This window comes from Marmota marmota, unplaced genomic scaffold, assembly GCF_001458135.2.
Source record: "Marmota marmota marmota unplaced genomic scaffold, marMar, whole genome shotgun sequence".
Lineage (NCBI taxonomy): Eukaryota > Metazoa > Chordata > Mammalia > Rodentia > Sciuridae > Marmota > Marmota marmota.
The window spans coordinates 5,277,958-5,294,237 of NW_026000249.1; the positions used below are offsets into that span (position 1 = coordinate 5,277,958).

General features: G+C 38.8%; 1 protein-coding gene across 1 annotated transcript in view; it reads right to left on the reverse strand.

Annotated features, from left to right (window-relative positions):
- Nucleotides 1-16,280, reverse strand: part of Pir (pirin) — a 105,767-nt gene that overhangs the window by 62,067 nt on the left and 27,420 nt on the right. Inside the window, exons 4-5 of the mRNA XM_048796369.1 lie at nt 12,663-12,746; nt 9,202-9,408 (exon numbers count right to left, since the gene is read on the reverse strand). Coding sequence (XP_048652326.1) covers nt 9,202-9,408; nt 12,663-12,746 — 291 coding nt within the window. The remainder of the gene's footprint in view (nt 1-9,201; nt 9,409-12,662; nt 12,747-16,280) is intronic.

Below are 16,280 nucleotides of genomic sequence, written 5' to 3' on the forward strand. Positions count from 1 at the left end.
ATACTCATGTTACCAGTTGATGTGTCTGTCCTTTTAATTGTGACCTTCCAGCTCCTTGAATTTTTCCATCATTTCTCCCCATACCTTCACAGGTCTTGCCCACTACTGGCCCTCAGTACATGTGTGCTGAACTCAACTGAACTAATGTCATAACTTCCCAGGATGCCCTCCAGGAAATCCTTCCAATCTCCCCATGGCTAATATGGAAGTCCTTCTGGTAATGGTAGGTTCTTTCAGTTTGCTCTTCTCCTTTTACTAAACTAAGTGAATAAAAAACAACCCCTGGATCTGTAATGGATGATAAAAAGGATTTCCTGTGGTTTTCAGATCACACCATGCTCCTCTTTTAATAGAGTAATTACTTCAATGATTTTGAGCCCATTTGAGTTGAAACTTTGAAATATTTGGCTATCCTGGAGTGCCTATACCTGTTCTGTAGAATTCTTTTTAAAAAATAGACTAATTGGGGCTGGAGTTGTGGCTCAGTGGTAGAGCACTTGCCTAGCATGTGTGAGGCCCTGGGTTCGATTCTCAGCACTGCATATAAATAAATGAATAAAATAAAGGTCCAGCAACATCTGAAAATATATAAAAAATAGATTTATTAAGGTATAATTTATATACCATAAACTTTCAGTGCTTCAAGTAATCAGAATTATATCTGACACTAAATTTGCTTATCATATTTAGTGTAAGTTTGGCCAAACTATTCAAAAGCTACATGCTCCCAAGGATTTGTCCTTTGGTCAAAATAAAGTCTTATGTTTATAGTTATTAACAACGGAGCTTTATATATATGCTGATACCAGTTTTTAAATACTCACATCAATCTCAACTTTTTAATACAATATGCTAGAGTCATCTACAGAAAGTTCTTTGACACTATCCTATATTTTTTGCTATGGTTAGAAAAAATATGATGTGCTCCTGAGGAAAGACTTATTATATTCTAAAAGGCAAGCCTTGCCAGCCAGAGGAGTGATTACAACAATATGCTAAAATGTCCACTCACCTTTTGTTGAAGGTGACATCTTGGTTTTTTTATAGTTTTCATTATGCTCTTAGTGTAATTTTCCCAGCAAATTTATAATCCTGATCACTAAGGCCAAGGATGTATGAATAGAACAGAATGTAACTTCTGGATTAAAAATGTACCTATCCATTCTTCATTTACTGGCAGAAGAGGGCTTGTTGACACCATTGGAATGTACTTCCTAGGTGACTGGGTCAACAGGGACATCTTGAAGGAATAAGAACATCTGGCACCCTTTGTGCACACCAAGAATGGTATTTCTGGGGTGAGTGGGCTGCCCTGGGCAAGAGCAACCTTTTGTACAGCTGATTTGAGCAGATCTTGACCATTGTTTATTTGAACATTCCTAACTGCAAATGAAGTGCCAACTATGGCTGCCTACCACAGCACAAGTTCTTTGAAGTTGCTGGGTGCATTTCTTTGGTGTTCTCTTATTTACTAAGCAAGACTAACAACCTAATTGTGCCCATTCTCAATGTTGAATCAAAACCAAGTTTTGCCCTTGTCTGTGGAATGATGCTGATCATATGCTCGGGCCACCTGGCCTGTTTTGGATAGGGACCATACAATAAACTGTTCCAAGAAATTTGAGATGAGATAGGACTACCTGAACCTCAAGCCCTGCTGTTTAAAATCTTCAAAGAGAGGGATTCAGGAACATACAAACCATTATCAAACAATCTCTGCCCTCTCTATTTTCTTTCTTTCCCTCCCTCCATCCATACAAGCAGATTGAATTCTCCCTCCTCTCGACTATAATGGAGTTTTTACATACTGTTACTTTAGGGTTTCCCATGTCATATTATAGTTCTGATGTTTGCTAGCTTCTCTCCCCACCCTCAGCTATGAGCTTTTTTGAGGACCGTGGCTGTATCTTATTCATATCATGTTTCCAACGTGCATGAAGTGGGTGCTTAATGACTGAATAAACAGAGATCCCAGAGAAATGGGAGAAGTATACAAAATGAGAAGTGCCAGTCCAAAAATGTCATCAGTTATGAATGAACATAGGATACTGGTGTGGATCTAGAGGGAAGTCAATATGCTGATGAGCTGGGCAGCTGGGTTGGACCTTTATGAGCACCAGCAAGCAGATAAAAATGGTGAAACCCTCAACTCCATTTTCCCATAGTACTTTGCAATATTCTTTCTCTCAAATGCTATTTAGCGCCTTCCCCTAAGCCAAAGGGAGACCAGGAAGCTCTCTGCCTCATATTCATAGTTCCTTTCCTTTGTCCTCCCCATCTAGTCAATTATATATACTTATTTAAAGTCTCAAAAGAGAAATTCTGCCAGAATTCGTTATGATGATTGTGAATTGTTTAGGTGGAACTTTATTTTTTTAGCATTTTTCATAGCACGTAATTAAAATGGACCTAAGAAAAATCGCTGCAAATAAAAGCCAATGGAAAATGAAATTATCAGAAAGAAACATAAAATTGCATCTTGGATTCCCGAAGTGATCAAATCATATTAGATCTACAAACACTGCCTCAAAGAGACAAATGGACATTCATTTTTATGTGTCCACTTAATGTTTAGCATTGACTATTACATTATTAACTCTTTTGTTGGTTTTCTTTCTTTCTCTTTTTTTGGTAGTACAGGGGATTAAACTCAGGGGCACTTAAACACTGAGCCAATTCCCCGGCTTTATTTTGTATTTTATTTAGAAACAGAGTCTCATTGAGTTGCTTAAGGCCTTGTTAAGTTGCTGAGGCTGGCTTTGAACTTGAGATCCTCCTGCCTCAGACTTCGGAGCTGCTGGGATTATAGGTGTGCACCACCGTGCTGCCTTGTATCTGTTTTCTTTTTTCTTTTTAATTTTTTTATTAGTTGCTCAAAACATTACAATGATCTTGACATATCATACATTTGATTCAAATGGGGTATGAATTCTTATTTTTCCACATGTACAGATTACAGTATCACATTGGTTTTACAGCCACGATTATACATACAGCCATACTAGTGTCTATTGTATTCTATTGTATCTGTTTTCTTATGCTGAAAAACCTTGATTCCTAAAAACACTAACAAATTTATTCATTTGTTTTATCTCATAACATACATAAAACTGTTACCAAATTATAATACCAACACCAACAATAAAACCACACACTGAAGTTTAAAAATTTTGTGCCATTCTTTGAGTATTTAGAACCTACCCCACCAAAAATGTACAGCCAGAGAACTATGTTTAAGAGCCCTGAAAATAAATGTTTTCTCTGTGTGATTATATTGCTGAAATCTTTACACTAACTGTAGATTTTTCATTTGTTTCTGATTTTAAGAATTAGGGTTTTAGGGCCGGGGTTGTGGCTCAGTGGCAGAGCACTTGCCTAGTACATATGAGGCACTGGGTTCGATCCTCAGCACCACATAAAAATAAACAAATAAAATAAAGGCATGCTATCCATCTACAACTACAAAAAAAAATTTCAAGATTTGGGTTTTTTTTCCTTTTCTGTTTGATGTTTTAAATATATAAATATTCCCTTTTTTTTATTTAATTGATTTTATTTTTTTAAATACACAACAGCAGAATGCATTACAATTCTTATTACACATATAGAGCACAATTTTTCATCTTTGTATATAAAGTATGTTCATGCCAATTCATGTCTTTATACATGTACTTTGTTTTTTTTTTTCCTGCATTACAATTCTTAATACACATATATACCACAATTTTTCATCTCTGTTTTTTTCAAAATTAAAAATGGAAAGACATACAGAGAGTTTATCCATGTACCCCCACCTGGACCCCAAAGGGAATCTTTATTAGAGATCTATAGATCTATACTCACAGATCTGCTATTCAATCACAGAGTATTCTGATTTATACATAAAATAAAGTATCAAAAAGGCCACTGGAAGGAAAGGTTCCTTTCTGAGTTAGCATAGTTTTCCGTTTGCTTGCTCTCTGAGACAGCTGAAGCCCATTCTCTCAAGTGCCTTCTGTCACAAACCCGCAGTCTCACTGAACCTCTACCATTAGGAGAATATCTGTCATAGTTTTCAAGCTAGACCTATGAACTTGTTGGAGTACTTTAAAGGCAAAAAGGGGAGGGGGCATGTGCCTGTGCTACCTGTTTTGAACATGTAATCATTTTTTTTTTTTTAATGCTACTTTGCAAAAATGTCCTCCCGAGCTTGGGAAGGAAAGGACAGATTTCACCAAGGGAACAGAAACAAGCTCAAGTAGGCAGAAAATGGATGGGGCTTCATTGAAAATGCCCTGAAATAGAGAAATAGATAGAATTCAAAATGATCTGAGTGCCAGGCGAGGTGGTGCACGCCTGTAATCCCAGCGGCTCAGGAGGCTGAGGCAGGAGGATCGCAAGTTCAAAGCCAGCCTCAGCAAAAGCAAGGTCTAAGCAACTCAGTGAGACCCTGTCTCTAAATAAAATACAAAATAGGGCCGGGGATGGGGCTCAGTGGTCGAGTGACCCTAAGTTTAATCCCTGGTACCAAAAAAAGAAAGATTTGAGAAAATTCCATGAGATGTTTAGCAAAATCCTTTAAACACTAAATTTTTAAAAATGTAGTTACATACAATTCAGGAAGACACAGTCTGCCAACAGAAAGAAGATTCTTTATAGGCCACATAAACATGTCCTAGCACTTTGGAAAGGAAGTAAAAATAGCACCCACTTACACAGAATTTACTCTGTGCCAAACACAGAGTATTTATTCTAACTATTTTACACGTATTTATTAATATAATCCTCCCAAAAGCCCTTTGAACTAAGTCACTATAGTCCTCTCCATTTAACAGATTAGAAAACTGAGGCTCAGAAAGCTTAAATGAGTTCTTCAAAGCAAGTCAGTGGCAGAGCTGGCCTTGAACCCAAGCCATCTGGCTCCAAGATTGCCTTTCTCTGACCCTGATGGGTGGGGCTGAGGCCTCCTGGAGGCTTGCTTCTGACATAACTAATGGAATTTAGAGCAGCAGGAGGCAAGTCAGAGGCATTTGTTGGGGAAAGAATTGTGTTCCACAGAGAGCTGGCAAGGAATATAGCTGATTGGCCGGTTGATAAGAATGGAATGGGGTTTGGAGAACTGCATATTCTCATGAAATAAACATGTGATTGTGACCTTCCAGAAGTGACAGAAACTATTCAAACTATCCCATTTTTATCTTTTCTCCCCTCTCAGCCTTCACATTAGACTGGGCTGTCCTGGCAGAATCTTGCTCAAAACTGGCTATGCCTTTCCAAAGCCAAATCAATGCTTAGACACATACAACCTGGGAAACAAAGATACATCCTGCCTTGGAAAGAACAAAAAGACAGTTTTGTTGTGAGTTAAGGTTATGGCATCTTACACAAAAGCTCCTCACCTTTTCTGTGGATGCAGGAACTTGAAGTCCAGAAAGATTAAATATGATTTGCCAAAAGTCACAGAACCTGGATGCCGTGCTTCTTATACATACTACAAATGGTAGTTAGCAGCCCACAGGATTAGCACCACCTAGGAGTCTGTTAGAAATACAGAATCACAGCCAGGCATGGTGGTGCATGCCTATAATCCCAGAGACTCGGGAGGTTGAGGCAGGAGGATCATGAGTTCAAAGCCAGCCTTAGCAACTGCGAGGCACTAAGCAGTTCAGTGAGACCCTGTCTCTAAATAAAATATAAAAAGGGTTGGGGGTGTGTTTCAGTGGTTAAGCACCCCTGGGTTCAATTCCTGGTACCAAAAAAAAAAAAAGATAGCATCTCAGCCCCCCACTGCAGACCTGCTATATCAGAATCTGCATTTTATCAAGATTTCCAGGCAAGCCATATAAATATTAAAGTCAGAGAAGTACTGCAATGATAACTAAGTCTATGTTATTCATTTTCAAGATATTTTAGTTGCAGGAAGGGTAGTTATTATTGATTCTATATGTTACACATGCAGCACTCTCTTGTAAGGTATAATCTCTGTCTCACTGTGTAATTTAACTTGAAATTATCTTCCTGATGCAAAAAAAATATTCAGTGTGTTTTTATAGTAGATCTAGACCTTTTAACACTGAGTTATTCCTTGGTGAGCAGACATTAAGGCTTCAAATGTACAAAATTATGTCTCTTATCAGACCCACAGAGAAATGACCAATAGCCCTCAGTGACTCACACTGGTGTCCTTTCTTCAAAGCAGGTTAATTATCTTTCCCAAATTGCAGCAAATCCTGTTAGTATAGATGGCAAATATAAATTTCAGCCCAGTTCCTGCCTGGGCTAACAAAGGTTACCAGAATAATAACACCTACTACTTACGTGGTGCTTAAAATGTGTTCAGCACTATTCTGAGAGCTTATTGTATAAAAGGTCACTTAATCCTCACAGAAACCCTATCTTATGGATGAGAAAAGTGAGACACAGAGAAATTAAGTGGCTTGCTCAAGACTGCACAGCTGGTTCATGATAGGTATTCTAACTCACCATCTCCAGAGTCCACACAGGTAAGTACTGACCAGTGCTGCTTCCAGAAATCAAAATTTAATGCTACTCATGGTTCAAAGAGGCTCTTAATATTAAAATGCTCTCAAATCAAAGAGAATATAATTCACTTTAGAGATTTTACTTGACAAAAAAGAAACAATAGAGGCTAGCAGCTACCAAAACATTATTTGAAAAAGTTAAGAAATGGGACTGGGGATATAGCTTAGTTGGTAGAGTGCTTGCCTCCCATGCACAAGGCCCTGGGTTCAATCCCCAGCACCACACACACACACACACACACAAAAGTTAAAACATTACCTCTGGTTTCTAATTCCTGGTTGCAATTGTAACACCACATGGTCTCCTGCTTGGAAATGCTTTAAAATGTCCTGCCTATAATTGGAACCAGCTTCAACCTTAAAATTGCCTTGTGTTTTCTATAAATGAAAAACATTTGTAAACTCTAAGGATTCATGATATTGCTGGCTTTGCTTATCTGTTAAATCACTGGTCCAAGTTCTCTTTTTAGCTGCAGACAGCTCAAATCTTTTTCTAAATGAAATCTTACAGATAATTCCAATACACGCAACCGGACAGTCTTGTGCTTTGGCTGAAGGGGAGGAGGAACTACCTGCCTTCCACCATCCACTCCCTGAAAGTTATGTCCCTAGAGTCCTAGAGTCCCAGAAACACAATGAAAAAATATCACATGGGATAGAGGGAACAGTTTCACAACTGCATTAACAAAGCTCCCCTTAGACCTCTCTGTCTGACACTATACCCAGTGATATCCTTTGGCCTAACTCCAGGAAGGCCTCACAGGATGCTAACTCTCCTCTGCAGACTGAAAGAGAGGAAAGTCTTCACAAATAGTGGAAAAGGGCACTGTTTAATGCTGGGCAAAAGAGAAACGGGTCACAGAAACACAAAGAAAGGTCATTTCCAACTGAGGCAAAGTAAGCAATAGGCCTTCCAGCGGGTGGAGAAAAGTCAGCTATGCTTCACAGAGAGAACTTGGAATTTTTTTTTTCTTCAATTACTTCTGTGTACACTGGAAACAAAAAGCAAAATAATACATGCATTGAGACATGGGATAGGTTCAAAAACTGTGGTTATAATACAGAAGAAAGAAAAACTGGTAAATCCCAACCTATAATCATAACCAGTCTGTTAACCATGTAATACATCCTATTGAGTGGTAAGTTAGCAGCCACTGCCAAGGCATTATCCTCATCGGTACACATAAAAAGTTAAAATTAAAATACTAATAAGTAAGTATTTCAAATAGTTTTAAGTGTTGGTGGTCTGCTGGAAGAATGACAAAGTAGTTCCCAAGATCTTCATGTTCTCGTGTAGAGAAAATATGTATGTCATGTGTAGTTTTATCTGCTAAATCATTGCCCAAACTAAGGGCTCCAGGCAATCCTGTATGTGCCCTGATATGTCCTATAAAGAATGGATCTTTTCTGTCCCAGATTAGACTTTGTATAGTGGAAAGCAAAGAGAAAACAGTAGAAGAAGGGGAAATCCTACCAGCATCTTCAAGAGATACTATACTGACTATCAGAAAATAAATTAAATACAGAATCTTTAAACATCACAAAAGCTTGTAATACTGCATTAAGCTCTACCTTTTGAGCTGATTGTTTGGGTACTAAAAATGTAAAAGTTTGATCAGGGGTAACTACTGCTGCTGTACCATTATTTGACCCATCAGATCACTTTTGATCATTTCTGGGACCCCCTCTAGCCCCAAAGTCAATGGCCATAACCAATGACAAGTGGATGTGGGGGAATGAATGCCTAGCTTCCTTGCCTGGGGCGGGTAAGGATAACACTGAGGCAGACCCATCTTCCACCATCCCTATCAGGATCAGGTTAAAGCCTCCCTCTTTAGGACTTTGCCTGAGATGGTACCCTTGCTTGACTTCCTCCCCAACTTTGTCCTGCTTCCTTTTCCTATTCCCAGGAGCACTTTCCTTAAAATCACTTGCCCAGGAGCCTGCATCTCTACAGGGTCTGCCTCTGGGAAACCCCACCTCCAATTGGCTGGTGTGAGGAATCAGCCTCCCCAGCCAGCGGTTCCAGTGTGTAAGAGCACAATGCTTGCCACACTTCTTTCCTCCCATAAACATGTCCATAATGTTTACATCAATTCATTCGATGTGACAAAAGGTGGGGCCCTAAACCTAAACAGTACAAAGTCTCAGCTATACACAGGGCATGTTGTGTATGGGTTAAATAAAGGGTCAAATTAACTTTTAAAAACCACCTCTGTATACTGCAGTAGTGTGCTTCCCTTACTTATTAAGTTGGTCATAAATAATCTACATAAATCTTTATGGAGCAGAGTGGGTCCTGTTCTTTGTTCTCTTGTTTGTTTCTTAAAGGCAGCAATCTTGTAGTGCCAATGCATTTTAATTCAAAGCATTGAATAGATACTACAAGTGAAAGGGATTAGGATAAATCTGCACACATATTAAGACATACCTTGAAAATTGCTTTTTGACCAAATTCTTACATGGATATGTACCCTTGTAATTTTCTTAACTGTATGAGTTTGCACACAGCAAAAAAATTTCTGGGTTCCCTTAGGTTGTACTTATTCTGATACCTCTGAAGCAAGATCATCCTGTGAAACACAAACTATAATAAACCTTGTGAGAGCCAACAATGGGGCCAGCCCTATGTTATCTCATGCCCCACATTTCACAGACATACAATAACAATATGGCTTACCTTTATTCCCAGGGCTTCTCCAGAAATGACAGCAATTGTCACACCATCCTTACTGGGCTTGGGGATCTCTTCACTTTTCAGTTCCTGGTACTGTGGCTCCACCATCTTCTCTGAGCTTCTCAAATTAACCCACAGTTGCAGACCATGGGCTGGCTCCTCAGAGCAAGGCATCTCAGCGTGCAGAATGCCCCGGCCAGCGGTCATCCACTGCAAACATCAAACCAACAGAAAAGATAAGGTAGCCCAGCCCCTAACACATCTGCATGTGGGACAATTACAACATCATCTCTAAGTGATGTATCTTACAGGTGCTTCTCTCACAGTCCTTGGGCAATATGAGAAATAACAAACATCAATGAAGATTGCTAGAGCCCTTTCCAATTTTCCAAACGCTTGCCATGCTGCTTCATTTGAAATTGAAGCATCAGAAATGGAATTCCTGCACATGGAAGAATCCTCTCCAGGATATCCCTGAGTGTTAGGTTGAGCTCCAAGGTGGAGAGTTGCAGGCAGACAATATATTGGGGAGCACTCTTGGGAGATACAACTTAAATGAAGAAAGCAGTATTGGGCAGGGGGAGAAGCCAACCAGCAATGCAGTTACAACACAGGGCTGAACCAATCTGAGAGGGAGCTCTGGAATAGAGAAAAACCTTTAGGAATGTCCCAAGTTGGGGCAACGTGGCCAACTTTTGGAAAGGAGAGATGGAGCAAAGAGTCATCAGCAACCAGTATGCCCAGCACCTGGAAGATATGTGTGGGTCTAAATACACATGTGGTGTTACCTTGTTTTTTTTTTTTTTTTTGGTCTGTGTGTATATATGTGACTGCATGACCAATATGTGCTCGGGTTGTGGTTTAGCGGTGGAATGCTTGCCTAGCATGTGTGAGACACTGGGTTCGATTCCTCAGCACCATATAAAAATAAATAAAATAGAGATATTATGTCCATCTACAACTAAAAAAAAAAAAAAAAGAAGAATAACATATTAGGGGCCAGCTCCAGAAACTAACCTTGGAACTTGGGAGTGAAGGGATGGAGCCCAGCCTTAGGGGTACATTTCCTGCTTGTCTTAGCTTGGGTTATACCACAGAAGAACCTGAAACAAGGGCCTGTCTTCAGGTAGTTTATTTGGAAAGTGATGCAAAAGCACAAGTGCAGGTGATAGGGCAGAAAGCCACAGACGGGTATTAGTGAGCAGGGTATCTGGACACCTGGGACTCAATATCACTGGAAAATACACTTTAGAATTACTGCATGGAGGAGAAGGGAATCTAGGACATTTAAAAATTTTTTTTTCTTTTTTAGTTTTCAATGGACCTTTATTTATTTATATGCGGTGCTGATAATCGAACCTAGAGCCCCACATATGCTAGGCAAGCACTCTACCACAGAGCACAACCCCAGCCCAATCGAGGACATTTTGATTTCCATTTCCATCCCTCCATATTCTTGGCACATCAAGGCTGCTGGTATATGGGCTGAAGAAAGCCCTCCAGAAGAGTAGCAGCACTGGAGATGCTGTGCTGTGTACACACCTAAGAACTGTCATCACCTGAACTCAGAGGTGGGCCAAGAAGCTATGAGGCAATATCATCCTCCATCCAGCCCTTATGGGAGGAAACAAATCCTTAAATAAATCATTGCATAAAATCACTCTTGACTTCACAATTGCACTCAGCACTGTGCCAAGGTTCTATGAGAGCATATGATGTGGTGATGCAGTTCAAAATAGCTTACCCGAAGGTGAAACTTTTAGGCAGAGTAAGGATTGACTAGGGGAAGGGGGAGAGAAAGAGGGCTCCAAAAGGTAACAGTAGCATATGATAAAGGCTTTGAGGCAAGAATCAGCATTATTAGTTCAAGGACCAAGAAAACCAGTCATATGTTAGAGATTTCTTTCCTTCATTAAGTTTAAATAGATTTCTCTCTATCGTCCATTTAACAAGGCTGATTAAATCTGAGATCCAAAATTTTTTTTGTCTGACAATAGCTATTGGTGTTCTTCAAAGACATCCTCCCAATTTAAAGCATTTTCCTGTTCCATCAAAGTTCATCTCTCCATAGTTTCAATGCTTTGTTAACCTTTTCACATAACCTAGGTTAGCAATACTTTTCTTAAAATGGCCCACCCATTGGATTTACAAGGGGAGAAAAAGGTTCTCTTTCCTCACTATTTGCTAGCTCTGCAGCCATGGGCATCTTTTTATTTTTTTAACATTTTGAAATCCTTATTCTCTCATTTTTAAAATGAAATAAAAACAGTACTTACTTCAATGAGATCCTTCATGTGAAAATGCTAAATAAACTGAAAAATACTATGCAACCACCATCCTAACCAAACGTGAAGTTATAATGATAGAAGTGTCGGCCAACACCTCACATATATGGCTGCAGAAACAGCCTGATGATGTCACTGGCAACAGTCCCCGCTTCCCATAATCTGGACACACCCACTCATCGTGTCTACCTTTCCAGACGGGCTCTATTTTATGTTCTGCTCCAGTGAGAGGTTACTATTGACTTTTCACCATGACTTTTTGTCCTTTTTGCTTTTCTGTCTTTAAATTTTGTATTCTTTGAAACATCATAATTCACATATGTGCATTTATCATCCCACAAATATATAAATGATCCCAGAGAATATCCGATACAGTGTTCAGATTTCTAGAACTGACAAAGATGATCCAAGCACTTCTTGGGGATTTTTAATTATCATATATCTCAGGTAAGACTGGGATGGGGCAGGAGTTTGGGTTATTATCTTAAATGACAACACCTAATCCTGCAATTGAGTTAGAAGATAAGTAGTAAATCATCTCTGATTTTTCAGAGAGATCTAGAAAGATGAGGACTGAATTTGGCAATTGGGACATCACAAGTGATTACTGCCTGAACCATTTCATAAAGCTTTGAGAAGGGGCTGCTGAGAAACCAATCTGATTCAGTAAGCAGAAGGGGGAAAATGGAGGAAAAAGAAGCTGAGATAGTTGCTCTTGATTATTCTTTTGAAAAATGTGGGGGAAAAAAAGATAGTTGGGAACCAGAAAGTGACTGAGGGGGTCAAATACACCTGTGCAGGTTTCCAAGCTAAGTGGAAGGATCCATAAAAAGGGAGAGATCAAGCCAGGCCCAGTGGGATACACCTGTAATACCAGCAGCTTGGGAGGCTGAGGCAGGAGGATTTCGAACTTAGTCAGTCTCAGCAAAAGTGAGGAGCTAAGCAGCTCAGCAAGACCCTGTCTCTAAATAAAATATAAAATAAGGCTGGGGATGTGGCTCAGTGGTTGAGTGCCCCTGAGTTCAATCTTTGGTAGCCCCCCTCCCCCCCCAAAAAAAGGGAGAGGTCAGAAATAGTACAGAGAGAGGACAGAAAGCGTGAATGCACTAGAAATGAGCAAGATCAAGGACACACCCAAAGACTATTAAACCATCAGCAATCCCTTCCCCTTAGCTATACCTGCAGATCTCCTGGGTTCATTTTACCAACATGTCCACAGAAGTCTTCATGGGCCATGCTTCCCCCTTCCAGAAGATAAGATACCTTTAAAAAACAAACAGAAGAAAAAGTAGATCCTCTGCCCAATTTAAAATTCGATTATGTGTGGTTTCTTGTTATTGGCTTGTATGAGTTCCTTATCATGGTTTGCAAACTATTTTCTCCTATTTCAAGTTGCTTTCCCATGGGGGGAGAAAACGGGCAAAGAAACTGAATACATATTTTTTCGAAGAAGACATAAAATGACCAACAGATATAAGTGAAAATATTTAGCATCACTAATTATCAAAGAACTGCAAATCAAAACCACAATGCCATATGACTTCACACCTGTCAGGATGGCTATTATTAAATGGCCAGAATATAATGAGTGTTGATGAAGATGTGGCATAAAGGGAACCCTTATATATTCCTAGTTAGAATGTAAATTGGTAGAGCCACAATGGAAAACAGTATAGGCATTCCTGAATAAATTTAAAAAACAGAACTATCACAGGATCCAGCAATCTCATTTCTAGGTATATATTCAAAAAGTAAATAAAATTTTGAAGAGATATCTGCTCTCCCATGTTCACTGCAACACTCTTCAGCCAAGGTCTGGACACAATCTAAATGTCTGCAAATGGGTGAGTAGATAAAGAAATTGTGATACAGTAGAATATTATTCAAAGTCTTAAAGAAGTAGGATATCCTGTCATTTCCAACAGTATAGATGAAGCCAGAGGACATTATGTTAAGTGAAATAAGCCAGACTCAGAAAGACAAATATTGCATGATCTCATTTATAGAAACAGAAAGTAGAAGGGTGGTTACCAGGGATCAGGGACAGGAAAAATACAGAAATGTAGGTCAAAGGGTATAAACTTGCAGTTATAAGATCAAAATTTTCTGGACACCCACTGCACAGCATGTAATTAGAGTTCTTAATAATGCACTGTATATGTGAAATTTGATAAGGTAGTAGATCTTCAGCATATACACACATACAAAGTAACTATGTGAGGTGATAATCATTCCATATTGAATACATATATCAAAACATCACATTGTACATTTTTTTAACTTGTCTTCTGTATCTCAATAAAACTGGGGGAGGGGAAGACAAAAGTATCAAGTGTCAGGGAAGAGTTGTTTGATTTTTCCACCAAAAATTTGTTGAGGAAAATGTCAAGAGTGCTGGGTGCAGTGGTGCACTCAGTAATCCTAGTGGTTTGGGAGGCTGAGGCAGGAGGATCACAAATTCAAAACCAGCCTTAGCAAAGGCAAGGTGCTAAGCAACTCAGCAAGACCCTGTCTCTAAATAAAATACAAAATAGGGTTGGGGATGTGGCTCAGTGGTTGAGTGGCCCTGAGTTCAATCTCTGGTACTGAAAAAAAAAAATGTTGGGAATAATTAAGAAAGTAAAGCAAGCTGAGGGAGTCTCAATGACAGGGTCACACTACCCACCCATGCAAAGTCTTTGAGAGCATTTCAGATGCAACAGCCCTGGCATGCCAGAGCTCATAGCCAATTACTGGGCTCACTCCCTCAGCAGGTAGATGATGGCCCTGTAGCTCAGGGTGAAAGAGGGTAACTCCTGTTGAAATAGTAAGGTCCCTGCTACCAAGGCCTTGTTCACAGGTTTGTGGGATGATGCATCTCAGATCTCCATACCTTCCCCTAAAAGCCAATTCAGAGAGTCCAAATGAAACATTTCTCACACCAGGCACACAAATTTACTAGGTACTCAATAAATTCTTACGAAATATGTCAAATAAATTCACATAAAGTCCACTTTTCTGGATTTATGTCCATATTGAATCTAAAAATGGAAATTCTGTGCTATCCAACAGAGTAGCCACTAGCGATGTGGGGCTGCTGAAGTTTAAATTAATTAAAATCAAATAAAATTTCAATTCAGCTCCTCAGTTGCACCAGCCACATGTTAAGTGCTCAATAGCCCCAAGTGGCTAATGGCTACCATAATGGATGGGGAATATTACAGAATATTTCCATCTCTTTTTTTTTTTTCTTGGTACCGGGGATTGAACTCAGGGGCACTAGACCACTGAGCCACACCCCCAGCCCTATTTTGTATTTTATTTAGAGACAGGGTCTCACTGAGTTGTTTAGGGCCTCACTGTTGCTGAAGCTGGATTTGAACTCATGATCCTCCTGTTTCAGCCTCCCAAGCTGATGGGATTACAGGCATGCGCCACCATGCCTGGCAAATATTCCATCTTTACAGAAATTTCTATTTGACAATATGATCTAGAAAAATAAATTTGAAAATCAACAGTCAACAATGGTGAGCATTTTGTATGGGTGGAAAACTCTGAAAAGCAGAAGAAAGTTGAGCCTCCCTCCTATCATTATTTTACTAAAAGGAAAAAAAAATCAAGGGAGAAAGTACTGGGGAGTGTTATTGGCCAAATTATACTGCTATATCATGTGCATGTACAAATTACATAACAACATCTCACCATTATATACACCTATAATGAGCCAATAAATATGTGAAAAAATAATTTTTATAAGAAAAAAATCAAGCAGTTCTAAAATTCTCATTTTTAAGGCTATTATGATTACCCTAGAAAACAAGGATTAAAGAGAAACCAAATACTTAGAATTTTTAATTACCTAAGGGATGTGGTAATATTATTTTTTGAAATGCACAATTTAGCATGTAAGACTTAAAATGTCATGTGTGTCAAGATACAAGGATCTCTTTGTACATTCTATTTAGATTTGACAACCATTTTGCTCAATTTGTAAACATTTGTGAAATTCATCTTTTACTCCTACAGGAATTGCCAATCAGCCTAGATAGTCCTGAAAGGAACATTAAAAAAATGCTGTTTATCCGCAAACCACTCAGGGCTCCTTACCTCAGGCTTAAGGGTAACAACTTCTAACATTTACATTATTGGATGACTTTTTCATACTTTAGCTATCTCAATATTTTCCTAATATCATTATCTTTTTTAATACCAGAAATTTCACTTCAAAATTTTATCAACCATTATTAAATGAATGAACCAGAAAAAGCCAATTGTGATTAAAATCCCAACATCTATTATTATGTATCTAGACTTAATTTTCAACCAAATATAGCAGTTTAAGTCAGTATTTAAAAAGAATGAATTATGCTTCTTACCAACTTCTTGAACTTGCAACTGTTACCAATTCCCTAAATCTCAATTAAAAAAAGCAAGTGAAACTATTATTTAAAGAAGAAGGAAAAAAAAAAAAACTATGCCGAAGAGGTAAGAAAAACTAGTTATGGGGCTGGGGTTGTAGCTTAGTGGTAGAGCGCTTGCCTTGCAGGCATGAGGCACTGGGTTCAATCCTCAGCATCATATAAAAATAAATAAATAAAATAAAGATATTGTGTCCATCTATAACTAAAAATATATATATTGAAAAAAAAAAAACTAGTTATGTCTGGGCACAGTGGCCCATGCGTGTAATTTCAGTGGCTCTGGAGGGGCTGAGGCAGAAGGATCGATCACAAATTCAAATCCAGCTTCAGGAATTTAGCAAGGCCCTAAGTAACTCAGTGAGTGTTTTAGTCCGTTTTTTTTTTTTTTTTTTTTTTT